At 38.2% G+C, this 20,346-nt stretch overlaps 1 protein-coding gene across 7 annotated transcripts in view; it reads left to right on the forward strand.

The window, feature by feature from the left end:
- The window catches only part of anks1b (ankyrin repeat and sterile alpha motif domain containing 1B), a 197,569-nt gene that overhangs the window by 151,236 nt on the left and 25,987 nt on the right, over positions 1-20,346 (forward strand). For 5 of the 7 annotated variants that reach the window (XM_051891014.1, XM_051891013.1, XM_051891016.1 and 2 more), the window contains 3 exons: positions 16,813-16,920; positions 17,535-17,720; positions 18,256-18,381. In XM_051891014.1, coding sequence (XP_051746974.1) covers positions 16,813-16,920; positions 17,535-17,720; positions 18,256-18,381 — 420 coding nt within the window. Of the gene's footprint in view, positions 1-3,094; positions 3,572-16,812; positions 16,921-17,534; positions 17,721-18,255; positions 18,382-20,346 lie in introns of those variants that run through there. The other 2 variants (XM_051891019.1, XM_051891015.1) reach the window with 2 other exon arrangements.

The following is a 20,346-nucleotide window of genomic DNA, read 5'->3' on the forward strand; positions in this document are numbered from 1 at the left end:
TCTTTGCGCAGTCAAATATTATTGTATAATAATCGCTGGACTGTATAAAGTCCCAGGCAATAGCTGGCCTGGTTTTATGTGTCATTCTACTGTCAAAATGGTCATTTCAATTCATACAATATTTCTATATAATAAGGATAATAGCAGACACAAAACCATTTGGATGTATTTTGCGATAACGACCGGCAGACTATACATTATGCCTTACACCACCCTTCAAAAGTGGGTACGTTTTTTTTTTGAAAGATGTCTCTTTTATTTGACCAAAAATACAGTAAAAAGCTGAATTTTCAGGAGCACTCCAGTCTTCAGTGTCACATAATTCTCCAGAAATCATCTTCAAGAAACATTTATTATTATTAACAATGCTGAAAACAGTTGACTCTGATTCTTTGAGGAATAAAAAGTTCTTAAGAGCGGCATTTATTAGAAATAATAAATTATAAGTGTTTTACTGTCACATCTGATCAAGTTAATGTGTATAAAAGTAATAATTTCTTTAAACATTTTTGAACAGTAGTGTATATATTTGTCACTCATGCGTATGTATGTAATTTGTGCGTACACGCACACAGCCTATGGTAAAACAAAACATAAAAAATGTTAATTGTTTTCACACATTCGCTGGACGGACTCAGTCTTGGGAAAAAATTCAGCATGCTTAAAGGCACAATATGTACGATTTTTGAATTAAAATACCAAAAACCACTAGAACATGTTGACACGTGTACTTACATGTTTCCAACAATGTTTAAATCCAGTGAAATCCTCTATTTTAACCAGTGTAACGTCCCGTGTCATTGCGTCGCCTGTCAGGGACATCATATCCGCGATACCCTCAATTTCCGGTTTTACTTCCGTAGAAACCCATGGAAACACCAAAGACGCTTTAATATATTATGTTTTATTAGACAGGAGAGGAACTGTTTAGATACCTTTATCGACAGAAAACTAATTGTTGTTTTATAGCTCAACACGTTTAGTCTTATTGTTTGAATCTCTTGTTTTCTTGATTTACCGTGAGTAACATGTTTATACCGTGCCTTAGGGACACCACTATTTTGTCAAGTGGCTAATGTAGCAAAATCAGAAAGAGTTTTATTTTTAGTAACAGTAATACAGCATTTTCTCCACCATACAGTATATTTTAAAATTAATTGGATGCCATTTAACAACACAAGTCATCCAGCTTTTATTAATATGACATTCTAATATCGATCTATCTTACTGAAGTGTGCAACATACCAGCCACTGAGTGAACGCACAGAGTAACGTTAACATTACTTTCAACACACTCAAACGTATTTTTAGTATGACTTTTTTGATCAAGTAAAACAGTGCATGTTACCCCACAATTTTAATTCGACAAATAAAGTGAAGTGTATGAGTAGTAATACAGCACTTGCGGCTGTTTTATTAGAATGAAATAAAATAATGTGAATTCAAGAGATCAAATCTAACTGTAACAAAGTTCAGGTTTGTTACAGAATGAGGTGAACGTTAAACGTAACTTTAATCGTAAAATATGCATAAATTACAAAAGAAAGGAGCAGCAGCAGCCGACTGTGGCGTATAAATATAATAAAAACAGCAATGTAAAATGTACCAAGCTCTCAACCCTGTCTTGCTTCGTACCATAGTAGTGTTGTGTTGTCAAAAGTACCGATTTCGTTACCAAGTCCGTACTGAAATGTAAAAAAAATGTGACAATACCAGCATTTCCCCCTAGCATTTTGACTGCTGTTGAGCAGATTCTTAAACACCTCTGATTGGCCATTGTGTTCACGCACTCAACAGATATGTCTGTGATTGTCTACAATGATCAACGCTTCAAAAACATGTTGAAGAATCCACTTAACAGTGCTCAAAATGCTAGGGGTAGATGCTGGTATCGTCACATTTTTAAAATTTCAGTACCGACTTGGTACCAAAGTCAGTACTTTTGACAACACTATACCACCATAACGTTAATAAAACTTTAATACATTAGCTCTTCCATGAACATGATTTCTGACCGAGTCCCATTGGATTGCTTTCCATTGGCTGTGGAGGTGAAGACGACACCTCTCATGATCCCACGCTCATTCATGGGGTCATCAAGCTATGCCTTTATGATCGTTTTGAATATGGAACTTCTAGTGGCACAACTTAAATGTACTTTTAAGTCAGATTTATAACATAATTATGTTCAAGTTACGGCCAATAACCAATAAATGTCCAGTAATAAAATTCTATACCATTTTGTCTAAAAAAATGTTAAATAAAACACTAGAAAGTAAGTTTTAAATACTATAATACTATATACTTTAAATACTACAACTGATTTTCATCTTCACAACATTATAATTTACAGAATGAAAAATGGATATTCGTTTAAAATTTGCTAAACATTTACATTTACCAGTGTTATTAAATTACTAGTGTTTTTAAAGATTAACTTTAAGTGAATGTTAGATGATGCAAACTGTTTAAATAAAAAAATAGTGGAAATGAGCATGCACTATTAAATGTCTGTTGTCAGTTGATAATTTATGGTTGATCATTTGTGCAGTTAAGAGTTTTACATAAAAGCAATAATTAATAATAACAAAAAAAAACTCTCATATCGACCAAAAACCAATACGGCACAGATATATTATGCTTTATGCATTTTAATTCAGATACAGTCTAACCTGTATGTAAGTACTGTATATCCCTCACACATTTCCAATGTCGAAAGCCATAATTGTCATGTCAGTGTTTGTGTACTAGCCTTAAGGATTAGGACACATGTTGGATTAAGGTCATTTCAGGCTGCCCCAACAAACAGCAACTTCAACGCTTGTTGGGTTTCATTGGATCAATGTGTTAATCCTGTTGGTGTTTGTTGAATCAGTGTGAACATGACAGTCATGTTTCCCAACAGCCAACTCTGAAATGTTGTCAACCAAACTTCAGATGATGAGAACAAATGAGACCAGGATGAATGTATCCCAATCTTACTGCAGTGTGCAGTAGCCGAGCGCTGGAACTCGCATTTAACAATGAAGCTTCGGAGAGAGAGGGAGAGAGAGAGAGAGAGAGAGAAAGAGAGAGGGAGGGGAAACAGATATGGGAGAGTGAGGCGGAGAAAGCAGAGAGTGAGTTAAGGACGTTCAGTCTCCCGTCTCACACTGCTTCACGAGCTGAGGAAACGGTCACCTGCGCTGCACTCCCGCTACGACACGCGAACGCAGCGGCTCCTCGCTGGATGGGAGCAGGGTATCCATAGTAACAGGCGGAGAGAGTGAATGAGGAGCAAGAGAAGGCAGAAGGAGGAGAAAGGGGTGACGTGTTCAGAAAGAGATCGTTGTTGCTGGAGTACGAACCTCTGCGGTTTGATAGCGTGAGGAGACTGGAGAAGAAAGACTGGAAAAAAAAAAAAAACACAAATATGCATGTTCGTACGAGCTTTGAGGTGATGCATCACAGCGCTTTATAAGAGAGTCAGAGAGTTGAGGCAGCTTGTCAAGGCTGGTCAGGACACTCGCAAGGGCTCTTGGATGTTTGGAGACGGAGGACTTGACTGTGCGAATGAGCGCCGAAACTCTGGGTAAGTCACTGGCACTGGAGCAAGAGTGAAGCAGAAGGTAGATTATAAGGGATTGTGCTGCCTCTAGTTGTTTTTTAGATTAATGCACTGTTAAAGCTTTTGTTCTCCACTCGCTGCAGCACCAGCCACTGTTTCCTGCATTTTCACCTGCTTTTATTCGCTGTTTCTTTCATATTTCAGTGAGTGACCTGTCATCCCAAGCTACTCTGCACCGTACTGTAGTTTCTTTATTACTTTGGTGATTTTACGCATCACACTTGATTATACGCTGTTCGGTTTACAGTGAATATGATGTTTGTGTGTTCACATGCAGTGGTGAATGCCTAGTTTGAGTCTGTGTATGTGGCTAGTTGACATTTAAAATAGTTTTTGATGGAGTATTGCATGTCATACTGTAGGACATGTCAATTTCCCAGGAGAATTGTTTTATAATTATCATGCATGCAGCTTTATGAGCTGAAATTTATTGAGCTACATTAAATATTTGTACGCTCAAAACTTTAACTGTCGCCTCAAAGAAAATTTTAAAATAGTCTTGAAGAAAAATTATTTAAAAAATAGAGATGCGCAATATATCGGTACCATATCGGTTATCGGCCAAAGTTAGATTTTTTAGCTCATTTCCCCTATTTTTACGTGTCTAATACTTTTGCTGTTATCTAACATTCATTTAAAGTTAATCTTTATAAAAGACTAATAATTTAATTAGACTATTAAATAATCTTCAGCAAAACTCAAAATGAATATCCATTTTTCATACTGTAAATTTTAGTTTTCAATGTTTTCTCTCTCTCTATCTATCTATCTATCTATCTATATATATATATATATAAAATTTAATTGTCACACCAAAGAAAATTTTAAAATAGTCTTGAAGAAAAATTATTTAAAAAAAATAGAGATGCGCAATATATCGGTACCATATCGGTTATCGGCCAAAAATTTTTTTTTTTTTTTTTTTTTTTTTTGGCTCATTCCCCCTATTTTTACATTTAGATTACTTTTGCTGTCATTTAACATTCACTTAAAGTTAATCTTTATAAAAAACTAATAATTTAATAAGACTATTAGTTAATCTTTTGCAAAACTCAGAATGAATATCCATTTTTCATACTTACATATATATTTTTCATCAACTTTCAAACCTATGTTTTTAATGATTATTTTTAATTATTTTATAAATTTTATATTTGTTATTTATTTTAGACATTTTATTTTATGAATTTATGTACTTCTATATACATAATATCGTGCATGCATAAAAGTGGATGAAAAACAGAAATGGTTACCTTACGGGACTTAAAATATACACTTTCTGTCATACATTCATATAATTTTGCCCTTAAATCACACAGAATGCCTCAACTACCCGTGTGCATTCCTTCATTGTTGTGTGCGTGTATACACTTGCCTCCTGGACTTTCTAAAGCCGAAGCGTTAACCTCATGGCCCACGTAATCTGTAGATGGCACAGCGGTGAGGATGACTGTGCCTTGGGATGAAAGGGCAGGCAGACGTCTCGTTTAGGTTGCATTAATTCAGTTCTGCAGTCAGCAGTGAAAGAGTCACGAAGGATCAGAACAGAACAGCAGTGAGGCGGTGTTGCATAATGAAAGTGGGACCTGCTGTGCTATGGATCAGCCCTGGTGTATTAAACGTAATCTCACAGCTACGCCATCCACATGTGGATGGGGCTTGAGGTGTAAGCTTCCTCATAACACAAATAACGCTGCCAATAAGCTTTGAAGTCTCTGAGGGTGCTCCAAAATGTTCTCACAGAGCTTCCTTTTAACTTTGCCGGAGGCTAGATTTTTGGAATGTTTTTGGGGTGGTTTATTTACCGGGGTGGGGCTTTTATGTAGTTCACTACAGTTCCAGATGGTTTTTCCGTCAGAGGAATGAAGGAGGAAGTTGTTCGCAGATGCTCTAGTTTCACACACCTTAGCATTAATGAGTCTGAAGGTACAGCACTGCAGTGTGGACTGAAAATGCACACTTATGGATTCAGGTAAACTCTAGACTGCTTTAACTGGGTAATTCTACATTAGCTACAACTGATGATTGAATATAAAGTTGCTCACAATCAGATCTATAATAGCTGTTGCTCGACTGGTGTATGTGACTTGAAATCCGCCATCTTTGCTAATTTTTAATCCAATCACCTGTGCTGCATATATATTACATTATGACATCATGATTTGAGCTGATTGGCTGAAGGCCCCACAAGAACATATACTGTCCCAAGACTTTTACTCTCTTCTGTCCTGTGCTTTGATGTCAAAATATGGAAGAAAACAGTTAATTTTAATGCTTTTTTACATACTGATTAGCAGTTTCACTTGCAGTGTAAAGTTCAGAGCTTATATTCCTTCCTAAACGTCAAATTTTGCCTGTATGTGTGTACTCACAGCAGCCTATATAGCATTTATCTTTTGATCAATTATTCAGTATGGCTTCAGTCTTGTCCAGCCACAAAGCAAGTTGTTTCACTGTCTTAAAGCATTCCATTGATTTTTGTTGAATCTGAAGGATCAAATCTGCAGCTTAGAAGGAAGAACACACAGTTCTTCCTTAAAATACTAGATCAAATGCCAAGCTACTTCCCAGAATCTTCTTCTCTGGACACTCCAAGTTGTCCTACAGGTTTTGGTTTGGAGTTTTTAGTGTTGATATTTCTCTGCAGTGGATTAAATCTAATATTACTTTATTTGGAATTCATTTTTAATTGATAAAAGAGAATTTTAAGTCAACTTAAAATCCCGTTTCACTCCATGTTGCAGAAATAAAATGGGTTTCGAATGTCGCTTCATATTGGCTTTGAAGGAATGTTTTACACATGCTGTACTTGACTGCAGCGTCTGCACAGATCAGATCCATCATCACTACAGTCACATCAGATTTGACATCAGTCAGTTGAGCGTAAATCTCCTCCTGCCTTCTTAGCTAGTGATTTTACACCACATTAACAGGATACAATAGTCACGTCTGACTTGCAGTATTCTATTCCTTGTCACAGACATTGGCATTTTGAGGCATTCAAGAATAAGAACTTGTGCAATTAAGGGTTTCCTCTTCCATAAAAGCGATATCTATCGTTCCGTGTAGGGTGCAGGCGTCATGCGAGGACACTTCCGGGCCCTCTGCTGGTTTATCCTGTGGTGTTTTGAAGCTTGGATCCAATCAGCGGCCTGGTGCTGTGCAGGATGTGACAGGGCTGCCGGTCTAATGCTGTTGATCTGCCTGCTGTTGGTCCTTATGTCGCTGTCGACAGCGGCGAGCGCAGACTAAAACTAGATTCTTAACACCACAAGCAAGCCTGTTTCAGATGATCACTTTATAAGATTAATTTGAAAGGGATTTGATGTACTATGTGTTGCGTGATTGCTTTACTGATTTGATTTATATTGGATTAGGGCGTTGCATTTCTTATTCATTTATGTGGAAATGGTCTATTGGCCTATTTAGTACAGATAGGTCATGATGGTTTTCCAAAAATATATATTAAATGTATTTACAGTACCATTCAAATGATTTTAAAACACTGCTTCATGAAGCTTCGGAGCGTTATGAATCTTTTGTGCCGAATCAGCGGTTCAGAGCGCAAAAGTCACGTGATTTCAGCAGTTTGGCGGTTTGACACGCGATTCGATACGTGATACGACACAAAAGATTCATAACGCTCCGAAGCAGTGTTTTGAAATCGGCCATCACTATATAAGTCGTTATTTTGTTTTTTTGGCCCACCAAAAATATTCTCGTCGCTTTATAATATTAATATTGAACCACTGTACTCACATGAACTGATTTAAATATGTTTTTAGTACATTAATGGATCTTGAGAGAGGAAATGTCATTACTGGCTATGCAGGCCTCACTGAGACATCGGATTTTAACAAAAATATCTTAATTTGCGTTCCGAAGATTAACAAAGGTCTTACGGGTGTGGAACGACATGAGGGTGAGTAATAAATGACTTTTTTTTTCATTTTTGGGTGAACTAACCCTTTAATTTGATCAAAAGAGAATGTAAAGACATTTATAATATAGCTAAAGATTCTATTTTTTTTAAAACATACTACACTTGAGTTTTCTATTCATCAAAGAATCAAAGAAATGTTTCTTGCGCACCAAATCAGCTTATTAGAATAGAATGATTTCTGATGGATTATGTGACACTGAAGACTGTAGTAATGATGCTGAAAATTCAGCTTTGCCATCACAGGAATAATTTACATTTTAAAATACATCAAAATAAAAATTGTTATTTTAATTATAATAATATTTCACAATATTACTGTTTAATTTTGATCAAATAAATGGTGCCTTGGTGAGCATTTATTTGATCAAAAGCACAGTAAAGCAGTAACCACACATTTTTGAATGGTAGTGTAGATATAACTGGAAAAATTATAAATATAATATGTATATGTAAATATAAATGTCTTTTGAATGTCATGCTAAAGTAGAAGTCTTTCAGAAAAATTGTCTTTTTAAACTCGTTCCCTTTAAAGAATCGACACTAAAATTTGCTTTTAATGCAAGAATGTGTCTTATGTAAGAAATGTATCTGATCGGGTCAACCTATTTGTTTCCTAAAGACTGATTAGTTGACTAGTTATTCAAGCAACCCACCAACTAGTCATTTTTGACAACATGTCATTTTGCACATCTTTCCTATGAAGTAAAATCACATTGTTCTCACTAATGTTCCGTACTGCTTGTTTTTTCTGCATGTTCCTCAGTTTTATTCTTGGTCTGGCATGTCTGAGGGTTCGTGTGCAAGAATGAGTAGGAGTGTGTGAGAGAGAGTGAGAATGCGTGTAGAAAGTGAGAGAGAAACGAGAGAAACTGTCATGACGTCTTTTTTTCTTCTTGTCTTTGTGTTGGAGGCTGACTTTTTCTCTTGATTCCTTTTGATCCCTGCATAGAGCAGGATTCACACCACTGCATTTCCTTATTATCATTGGTAAAGGCAGAAATGTGACACGTCCCCTCATTGGCTCATCACGTCCTCACTCACAATCAAACCTCACAGCATTGGTCCGGCGCACTGCTGTATATCCTTTACGTTGCCTCAGAGGCCTGCTGGATTTTTACGCATAGCACCAGCACTCGCTCCATAGTTGCTAGGTAACTGGCAGGCTCTGGTTCCTTTCCAGTTGTCCCCTGGTTGGGAGGCGCTGGTTATAAATGGATCTGAGACGGATAACGGCGAGTTGCCGTGACGATGGTGGCCTCGGGCTCGTTTGAATCATACCTGCAGTGGTTGGTACTGGATTTGGCTCCTGAGGAGGCTAGTTGTGACTGGACACCAAGCAGCATCAGCGACTTCCACTGAACCAACGTCCTTCAGTGGTCTGAAAATGCTAGTGATGAAAAACGAACAAATTAGCGCTGTTCCAAGCAAATCCGTGTGGACCGCTAAAGTAGCCCCAGAACGCAGGAGATCAGGAAGATTTGTGGACACATTGTACACACACGTACACTAGACCTCATTACGTTCACTGTGTGGGTTGTGCTGGCTAGTAATCCTGGCAATAAAAACCTGTTATGTCTGCTGTGATTGGCTCTCTACATTCAGTCTGCTGTAGCAAGGAAGACATGCCACATGGTATTTCGCATTTCAAGGGAAAGATTTTATGCCATATGAAAAAATATTGAGGTACTGAGAGAGATTGATATGGAAGGGTGATGTCAAGCAGAAGAAACCAAAGTGCTCACGGCTGGTTCTCGTGGGCTTAAAGGTCGTTCGACCAATCATGTGAGCTTTACAGCTCATTAGCCAATCAATGTGCTTCGCATGTTGCCCATCAGAGAGAGAAAGACAATGGAAGAAATAGGGGTGGTACTGTAGCGACTTATTTTGATAACTGACTAGTCGGTGGGTTGTTTGAATGATTAGTCGACCAGTCATTCATAAAGGGTTAGTTCACCCAGCAATTAAATTTCTGTCATTAATTACTCACCCTCGTGTCATTCCACACATGTAAGACCTTCAGAACACAAATGAAGATATTTTTGATGAAATCCGAGAGGTTTTTGTGCTGCTGACGCAGAAGCCGGCCAATAATGAGCCGACATTCTGACGCAGAACCCGGAAGCGCTGAACGTAAACAGTGTAGGAACAACATGAGGGTGAGTAATTAATGACAGAAATTTCATTTTTGGGTGAACTAACCCTTTAAGGAAATAAGGAATAAAATGAAACCGAATGTAGCAGTTCCGTTTTAAAAAGTAAAGACTGTCCGTCAGACTGACGGTCTGGACTCTATCGCAGCTTTCATTGGCCAAGGACCGCCCAAGACAATGTATGACTGACATGTAAAGCAACCAATCACAGTTTGTTTAGGGACTTGAAAATGTGAAGTCAATGTCCCTACAATAACAGATGATGACTTTGAAACTCCTGAAGTGTTTCCCATTTTGTTTGCCATATGCATCAGACATTCGGCCAACAGTCTGTGGGCGTGACGTCTGAGGCTGCGACTACAGGGTGGGATTTGCACTGAACTGGTTTGGGGGGAAAAATCATGCAGTTCACACAGTCTTAGAAATGCTCATGTTAGCATGCTAAATCCCTCTGAGAGAAATTGTCTCTCTTAATTCTTCCTCCTTAAAGCAGTGATGATTAAAATATTAAAACTAAAACAAAAAAATAGGGAAAAATAAACTAGTCGACATCACTGGTTGTGTTTGGTATTGGTTGTGAATACACTGTAGCATGTCAGCATGCTAAAACCCTCTCAGAGAAGTTGTGTCTCTTGATTTATCCTCTTTAAAGCAGTGCCTCTAAAAGCATTACAACTAAAATAAAACAAAAAAAATGGGAAAAATAAACAAATTGACTAATTAGTTGGAGATCTTGATTGTTACACTGTTAGCCATTAGCATCAAGTTGCATCTCTTAATTCATCCTCTTTAAAGCAGTGATGCTAAAAATATTAAAACTAAAACAAATAATAGGGAAAAAATAAACTAATCAACTAGTCAGACGGTGATCTTGGTTACTGGCGAGATTGTTAGGAAGTAGAGTGTTGGATTGTGGGACGGAGGTGGAAAACTGAGTGAGGGGCGAATAAAAGAGGGACTTTGTGTTTCCCAGTTCATTAAAATCCAATGCACGAATGCTGCTGTAAGCACAAACAGTACTGTATTCACATCCTCCCCATCAGACAGGCCTCTGCGCCTCAGCTCCCTCAATTAGGAGGAACTGCTCATCCATACCACAACTCATTCTGAGCTCTATTACTTATGTCTGCTGGAGCCTCAAGCATGAGATCATAGAGAGTTATGTGGCTGTGGAGTATTGCTTTGGCCTGACCTGACCTTTAAAGAAGAGCTTGATCTTTATAGAGACATTTTACGTATGGAGTTTTAACCTTTCGCTTTGCAGTCTTCAAACGGCTTTTGCAGCTCATATTACCCATATGAGTGAATTTGGATGGACCATTGTAAGACGATTGTAAGGCGGGATTGATTGGATCCATCAAGAATTGATTGGATTGTGATAAGTGGACATTACTTTTGAAAATGGAACCAACCACTTTTTTGAAGAAGCTCAGAAGTTTATCTTTGAGAGCACCTTGACATACAGAATCCCAATTGTAGTAGTTAAAAAAAGTAATTATTTGCTGTTATTGTATTTACATTCATGTCAGTAAATTACTTTGTTAACGATTTTAGAAAGGCTTTTGGTAGTCTAAAACTATGCCTGAACACCTATTTTGATATTGATTTTCTTTACCCATTCTAAGCTGATTTGTCTTACCTTGTTTAAGCTGGGTTTAGTTAGTTTAAGATGGTCTCCCAGCCTGGCCAAGCTGGTGTTTAGTGGGTTTATCTGGGTGGCCAGCTGGTCTTCTGGTCTGATCTACTGAAAAGTGTCCAAAATCTAAAACCAGCTCTCAGACCAGCCTGATTTTAGGTGAGCAAAACGGCTTAGGCCAGTTTAAGATGTGTTTTTCACCGGGGTGGTTCCTGACCGAGTTAACATCAGTCAAAAAGGAAAATCATTTGAGAGGTGAAAATGAGGTTTTTAATGATTTTTTGACTGCAGTGTTATCTCATATCCCCTATTTCCCATTGGTTGCTGTTAAGATAGTTGTGGAAATGAGAAATGTTTGGGGAGAATCAGCTGCTGAATGTCATACATACTGTATACCATAGTTGTCGCTGCATATTAAACTGGTATAGAAGAAACTGTGTTTGTGTGTGTGTCTATCAGCCCCTTAAAGGATGTTCATGTCAACATGTTTCAGACTCACAAGTTTGTGTGCGTCTGGCGTGGAGATTACACTCCTGTCGCTGGACCGCAGAGGTTAATCCCTCTTCAGCCTTGCTTCCTGCTCACTTTCTCTAATCTAATGGGATTAACTGTCATTTTACATCCAACACTGCACCAATTACTCCCACAGAAAGGAAGAGACCACACAAGACTCCATTACGCATGAAACAGATGAATGTTTTAACAGTACTTCAGTTATTGTGTAAAAATGTCAATGGTCTCTCTGGTGTGTGCTGCTCTCTTTTTACAGAGCGGCCAAATCTTTCACACACTCCCTGATTTTCTTTGTCCGATGAATGCACAATGAGGATCTGCCTGATTAGATGTCAAATAGGCCTAACTGGCTGGCAGATAAACACTCTAATTTGGCTGCATTAATTTGTCGCAAATTAAGATTTTGGTTTTGAAAGATCGGCAGTGTGCTGTGGGATAACGGCAGTTGCGCTTTATTGTCCTGGAAAGCAAACGGGTGATTCTCAGTCAGAGTTTACGCACTAACAGGTTCCATTCTTTCTGCTTTAGTGTCTCTGTCACAGCAGAATCACATGGTGCGTCTGGAATAGCATAGCATAATGTCTGAGTAGGAACTACATTTGAATTTATAAGTATTTTGCGACCGTTAAAAAGTATGTTCTGTATAGTAGGAATATGGATGAAGTAGTAGGTCATCCAGGTACTTTTCTGTGTATTCTGTTGGTGTACTGCTTTTCGCGTAGGGAAGTATTCGATTTCTGTCGCAGTGACAGTTTTTATTCAGAGTAATTTATTCGTAGAGTACATTATAGACTGAGAGCAACATGTAAATGTAGTACTTCAACTTTTAAGTTAAAATTAATTAACTTAAAATATTAATATTAACTTAATATTTCGATTGTATTACTTTTTAGCTTTATTTGAGTTACTAAAAACTATTTAACAGACTTCTTTGTTGTGTGCCATTTGCGTTTGTATAGGGTAAACATCTAGCTAAAGGATTACCTTTGAATTCAATCACTGTTTAAACAAATTAGTTTTGCTCATGTTTATTGAAGGCGCCTTATTATTCATACACTTAAAAAGAGAAGTCGAAAGAAAACCGTCACAAAGTCCTTTTCTGTAGCACAAGGGCTTTTGGCAAATTTTATCCCAGAAATTATTCACAGATACATGAAAAATGCCATCCAGACACTTTTAGCATACTATTTTCAGTGCATTACAAATCCTGATCTTATATATAGTACAGTTAGTATGTAAATTAGGTTGCAGCTTTCAGTAGCTTTAAGATACAGGACTGCAGTCAGCATACTGTACCCGGCGGTGCGGTTATGTTCACAAGCAGTCGCAGTGATTAAAACACATGGCTGCTTCTCTTTATCACCCCTTCTGCATGTGTAATGCGAAGCTTATGCATATCATCTGAGCGTCTCTCGTGTGATAGAGCCGTTTGCGCTGTCGTCCAGTTTGTACAGTATTTCTCTATGCCACGTTGCATCTCCACTGCAGCCTGCTCTACACATTTGCATTTAAATTAAATTCAATCTCCTCTGCTTTTTACTGTCATGCAGTAAGGCAGTACTGAACCTTACACACTCAGCATACTCTCTTTGTTCATTTCCTCCTGTTTTCTCTCCTTTTGTTTGTCCATTTGCTACTGCAATGGCATGCGTGCAGGAATATAAATAGCTTATATTAACTTCTGCGTATCTGTGGTCTGTGCCTCAGATTCAAAGATCTACTGATGCATATACTGGCTACAAGAATGGCATGAACATTCTTAGGATCGCAAGCTTTGATCTGATTGGCTGACTTTACTGCAGACGTTTACAAGGGCTGCTAATTATTGCTTGCAAGGAACTTTTATAGCCAAAATGTTGGCAAGGTTCATGCAAATAAAGGTCTGTACAAACTAGACACTACTATGTCATCATTTGAATAATTTTAAAATAAATGATTATTTGTTATGGTCGATTATTAAAATTCTGTACCATTTTGTTTAAATAAATACATTAATAAATACATATAGCCTATAAATACTAAAATTAAATGTTAGAAGTCATTTTAGGCATAACATAATATATATTATGAAACTGCATAACCGCATTTGTAGTTTTAAGGTATTTCAAATTAAATACCTGAGAACATATGTGTTTATTCAATGGTTTTGAAATATGTATGTAATAAAAGGTATGTATTATGTATGTACTTTTATATGTCTGTATTGCCCAGCACTATCAAGAACTGAGCAGGAATATTTCTTCAGACAGGCAAAGCTGTGTTCTTTTGTGTTTGTGCACTTTATTTCTCATGTGAATGCTCCAGGCACGTTGAAATCACATTTTGTGTGGTTTAAACTCCCAAAATGGCAAATTATCTCAAGCAGACTGTCTAATTTCAGCGAGCACATATCCTGTTGTAGTCCTGAAGGGTTTTCCGTCCAGTTCCAGTCTCTGTTGCCCTAACCACCTGTAATCTGGCCAGCGTGGGCCTGAGGGAGACTGGCTGCTGGCTGCTTCAGATTGGCTTGTTTGTGCCATCTCCAGAGGGTTTAAACAGGGTTAATGAGCCTCTGGTGCCCACAGTCCTAAACCTCCTTAGACAAATGGATTTTAGACATGAGAGGCTTTGAAGAGAAACACTGGATCATTAACACAGTGTTAAAATGTGTGGCTCCTGTAAGTAGTTCTGCCCATAAAGATGGAATTATTCTAGTATGAACAACTGTGTAGCCTGCAAACATTTGTTTTTCCTTTCTTGGACTGGCTACTTTATGTTTCGGGTACTATATTAGAATGTGGATTTGGTACTGGGGGGATGTGAGGGAGTCCACAGTTGAGAAATAAATATGTATATATACACTCTTAGAAGAAAAGATTCTATTTGAAAACTTAAAGGGTTAGTTCAACCAAAAATGAAATTTCTGTCATTAATTACTCACCCTCATGTCGTTCCAAACCTGTAAGACCTTCGTTCGTCTTCAGAACACAAATTAAGATATTTTTGATGAAATCCGAGAGCTTTATGACCTCCCTATAGACAGCTACGTCATAACCCATTTTAAGGTCCAGAAAGGTAGTAAAGACATTGTTAAAATTGCCCATGTGACTGCAGTGGTTCAACCTTAATGTTATGAAGTGAAGAGAATAATTTTTGTGCCTAAAAACAAAACAAAAATAACACATTTTTGCGTTGTGGTGCTCACGTGTACAGCGTCGGCCAATGCTGAGCCGGCGTTCTGGCGTAGAACCCGGAAGTGCTGCACTGCAGTGTAGGAGACTGACAGGGAAGAGAAGAAATTGTTGAATAAAGTCGTTATTTTTTGTTTTTGTTTTTGTGATATAGAAATAATAGAAATTTTGGTAACACCAGTATGGGGAACACAAATTCACTATTAACTATGACTTTTGGCTCAATAAATTCAACATTTAAGTTTAGGTATTGGGTAGGATTTAGGGGTGTAGAATATGGTCATGTGATTTATAAGTACCAATAAACAGCCAATATGCAAGCTAATAAGCAACTAGTTAAAAGTGAGAATTGTTCCACATACTAAAGTGTTACTGAAATTTCTGTAGTGAATGTATATTTTTCTAGCTGATTTGATTTATTGCTCATGTGGAAAGTAAAACTTTCTCAAAAAATGTCTGAATTATGAGTACATTTTTTAGTTTATTTTTTTTCAGTGTATCATTAAAAAACACAAATCAGCATGAATTCATTCAATTGTTTCATTTACAAATAAGTGTGGAAAACTAGTGTCAGGATTATTTTCTCATTGGTGAAGACGTGCGGGAGCCCTGCTCCTTCATCATGCAGGTCATCTGACTGACAATTCCGGACACTGTGTTGTAATTGAAAACCATGATTTGTGCTGAAAGGAAATATCCTCCCATTGATTCAATTTTCTAGGGTAAAATAGTGGCAATCATTATAAATGAAGCTAGAGAAGATTGTTGCTATAGGGACAGAATTGAGGCAGCCAATGAGAAGCCACCATGTGTGTTGCGACTAAAGCAGGTTCTTTACATGGATTTGATGCTTCTGTGCAACCAGATTTACACTAATGGCTCAAATGTGTGACAGAACAGGCTTTATGTATGCTCATTAATTGGGTGGAGTAATTCCCTGTTCATCGAGGTTGTTGCATTTATGTGTGTGTTTGTGTTGAGATGGAAAGAAATAGGGCAGTTTGCAAAACAAAGAGTCTTAGAGACATTATTGATCTTTGTGTATTTGTGGTCTCTCTCTTTGTGTTCTTTAAGTTTCATCAGAATGACCATGGTTCTTAAGTGACCATCTTTTACTATTATTACACCCCTGATGCACCCCAGACAATAATACAAAAGCTCTTGTGGACAAACACACAAAATCGTTCTAGTTGCATGAAATAGACAGGAAGAGAACATAAAAAGGCAGCATAATTTATTTGCGCATTGCGCGTGTAATTTTACACCCAATTCACTGAAGAAATTATGGAAAGAAGGCACTGTTTGTACAGAACAAAATATAATTACTTTATTGAAATATGGCACAGGGCTATTTTAGAGGATTTAGCACATGGGTAAAGTCCACAATAAATGCCGTTCACGATTTATTGCAGACCGAACATGAGTTAACATTATACAATATATTGCGTGGTCTATGTGACATCAGCGGGAAAGGAAATTTTGCTGGAGCAAGTTACATTTTTATTAAAGTTTATGAAAACATTGTTTGTTTATTCATTAATTAACTTATTTATGAATGAATGAATACCATGGACAGATGAAATAAACCAGGAAGTTTTATTAACAAGCAAGTCCATTTTGATTTCATGTTAGCTTGAAACTTGATTGCGGCGGTAATAAGAATACGATTTTTGTCTTCTTTTGTCAATAGTGACACAGCTGTAGTGAATTTGCCCTAAAGTACAGAGGACTAAATGAACAGCACTCATTTTTCTTTCTTTCTTTCTCTCTCTCCTTCTCTGTCTCTATTTCAGGTTCTAAAGATTAATTTGATCGGCCACAGGAAAAGAATACTCGCGTCGCTTGGAGATCGACTGCACGAAGACCCTCCACAGAAACCACCACGGGCCATCTCTCTAAGGGCGAGTAGAAATTAGAAACTCCCCTCACACTTTGTCTGTTATGTTTTCAGTCACCTAGCAACAATAAATTGAACGTTCATCCTAAATGTCACCCATGTCGTATTTTATGTTTGTGTGCGTGTATGCATTATTTTTTATCCTGTTCCTCAAAACGTTTATAGAGAGAAATGTTTTAAAGACAACAGAAAATGTCACTTTCTGTGTGATTTGCTCTTATCCTGAGAGCGATGGCATTCTTATGGCCTGAGCCGCTCCACGGATTTAACTTGATCTTCCAGGCTGGATCAGACAGCTGCTCTCAAACACAGCTAGGCCTCCTCGGCCTCTTTTCCAGGACTCCAATCGATACAAAAGCCAGTTCAGAGCAATAAAAAAAAGAGGGGCCACAGCTTATATTCCTTCTTAATCAAAGGACGAGGGTTGTCCGATGCAGAAACAGTGGTTCATATGAATAAAAAATGAATTCAAAACCAAACACAGGCGCACAGCCAGACCTCAAATGAGAAAATCCCTAGAGAAAGCTATCTGTTAGCATTCCCATTCATCTCATGGCAGTTTCTCCACTAACCACCCTGCTAACCACCAAAAACCATTTCTCTGTCGCCCTCCCGCAGGAGCCCACCGGGAATCACACTCCCCCTCAGCTGTCCCCGTCTCTGAGTCAGGCTTACCCCAACGCCGGCTCTCTGGACGTCCAGCATCTCATCATGCAGGCCGACGCCCGACGCAGACGCAACGACAACTACTTCGAGGACGTGCCGCGCTCCAAACTAGAAAGACAGATGGCACAAGTCAGTATGGTGAGTTAGTGCACTTGCGTCAAGTGCACTACTCCCCTCTGCGTGTGTTGGTGTGATCATTTGCGCTTTGTGCACCTTTATGTCCGGATAGAATCTCAATAAATCAGCGGCATGGTGTGTAAAAGCGTGTGTGCGTTTGTGAATGTGTTGTGGCTGAGATCTCTCATTGTGAGCTTATCAGTGATGTGTGTGCCTGTGTGTTTTGCAGTGATTGTGAATAGAATGAGTTATTACGCCGAACGTAATGACAAAAGGTTGCAAAAAACCCTTACGTCCTCTTCCTCTTTTAGCCTTTATCCGTTTTTCCTGCCCTGTGGCTCCATATATCTTCACAGAGGGAGAGAGAGAGAAAAAGAAAAAGATCGAAAGAGCGACAAAAAGGCTTTAGACCAAATGATTAACAACTATTCAGCCAGAAAAATCTATCGTAGATGTACTCGGTTAAGTGATAATATATATCTCCGCTTATGTGATGGTAACCTAAACGCTGGACCTTGATATAATTATATATTTTTTTCCACTTCCTCTTTTTCAGCAAGGGGAATGGTGTGAGCCAATCACGTTACGGCCTCCGAACGAGGCAACGTCATCTACGCCGGTGCAGTACTGGCAGCACCATCCCGAGAAGCTTATATTCCAGTCGTGTGACTACGAAGCATATGTAAGTGTGGGTGTTAAAAGTGATAAATGATGAATGTTTTCTTGCAAAAACCCTACAGGAACCAAAAAAAACACTTGAAATGTGAGCGTACGAAGAATTTAGATTGGACGCGGCCTTGGCGGGCTGCTGTAAACCATCAGATAACGAAAGAGAAAAGCGAACGTGAAAGCTATCTACGAGTCCTTTAGTTATTCAGTGGTGAATAATGGTGTTTTAACCTTCAATCAATACAGCTTTTTTCAGCTCTCTCTGGGCCCGAGCATCTCTAGTATTAGCTTACATAAACCCACTCTGTTTCCTAGCAACAACCATGTAAATTTGATTGGCTTATTCTCCAGTGCCAAAAAACACTGATGGAGTTTATGAACAGAATCCATGCCTGTAAGTGTGACTGAACCACAGAGGCCAAAGGTCAAGAGTTTATTCCCAGTGTTGAACTGTGAAGGAATCTGTGGATCAATGCTTAGACTAGTAGTACAATATTACAACAAAATTAAAATAAAATGTAATAATAATGAAGAATTACAAATAAAATATAAATTAAACTATGAATACAAAAAGTGATTGATTAATATCATATAGCTGTGATTAATGTAAATATAAATTTATGGTCTAGAGTGGATTTGGAAATAAGACGCTTTTAATTTTTTTTATTGAAAATTAGTAGTACAGGCAAGTAGAGGCTCTGACAGTAGCATCCGCCTGTCTTGCCTGTCAACATTACGGTCTCATTTAGTCTTAAGATGACTGGGTTTTACATTAACAGAAAGCTTTACAAAACACTGTCACACATCCTGATGGTAGATGTTTTTCATGTGAAACACAGCCCGCTGGCTCTCAAGGTTGTCCTTGTCTGATACCCAGCAGTGCAGCGTAACACTTCACCAGATCACAGCACAACTAAGCTCTTTCCGACCGATCTCTTCCTACACACTTCATTGCACACGGCTACATTTCTTTTCAGTTATTGATTTATTTGACAGTTGTACTCACAGCGTCACACGATCTGTGCATACCTATTGTTGGGAAAGAAAACCTTGGGGATATGGTAAAAAAAATTAAAGAATAATCTGAATAATGAGGTGGTCTTGTCAGGACCTGTTTCTTTTTAAATATTTAATATATACATTTCCAGTTAAAAGTTTGGAAACGTTACTATTTTTAATGTTTTTGAACGAAGTCTCTTATGCTCATTAAGGCTGCATTTATTTCATAATAAATACAGAAAAAACAATAATATTGTGAAATATTATTACAATTTAAAATTATGGTTTTCTATTTTAATATACTTTTAAAATATAATTTCCCTGCCATTGACTGAATTTTTCTAGCTATCCTTGTTTTCACTGTTATACGGTAGGGGGCACTATTACGCATCTTCTAGTAAAAAATTTATGGATCAAAACACAGGAGAAGAAGCAGCTGAAACAAGTGATAGGCCCTGTCCCAAATGGCACCCTAAACACTTATGGCCTTCCTACGAGTCCGCACTTTCGTGACGTAACGTCGCTTTGACTGTCGGGAAGAAGTCTGCCACGGAGCTCGCACCAGTGCGGGCTCAGCAAAAGTGCGCATCGAGGGCGCATAACGGCCGCAAAGGGGGCGCTCGTGAGCACCCTTCTGAAGCCTAAAATTGACAAATGGGACACCCTACGGTCTCGTGGACTTAACGGACACGCGCACGTGGCAGCCATTGTAAGACCAAAAGTGCATAGAAGTGTGCCATTTGGGACAGGGCCATAGAAGAATGCTCCCGCAAATGCAAAATAACACAATCATCAAACATTAAACAGCATATAAATCACAACTGCCTAATGTTAATGAATGAAATGAGGAACCCATGAAGAGGAAACGACTGTGAAGCTTTGGAGGTGTTGATGGACTCGATCTATTCCATCTGTGTTTTGATCATCATTCTGAATCTGATCCAGGCGTAGTCTTTGACAAAACATTCAATTTTCTCAA

The sequence above is a fragment of the Ctenopharyngodon idella genome, chromosome 4 (genome assembly GCF_019924925.1).
Source record: "Ctenopharyngodon idella isolate HZGC_01 chromosome 4, HZGC01, whole genome shotgun sequence".
Classification (NCBI taxonomy): Eukaryota; Metazoa; Chordata; class Actinopteri; order Cypriniformes; family Xenocyprididae; genus Ctenopharyngodon; species Ctenopharyngodon idella.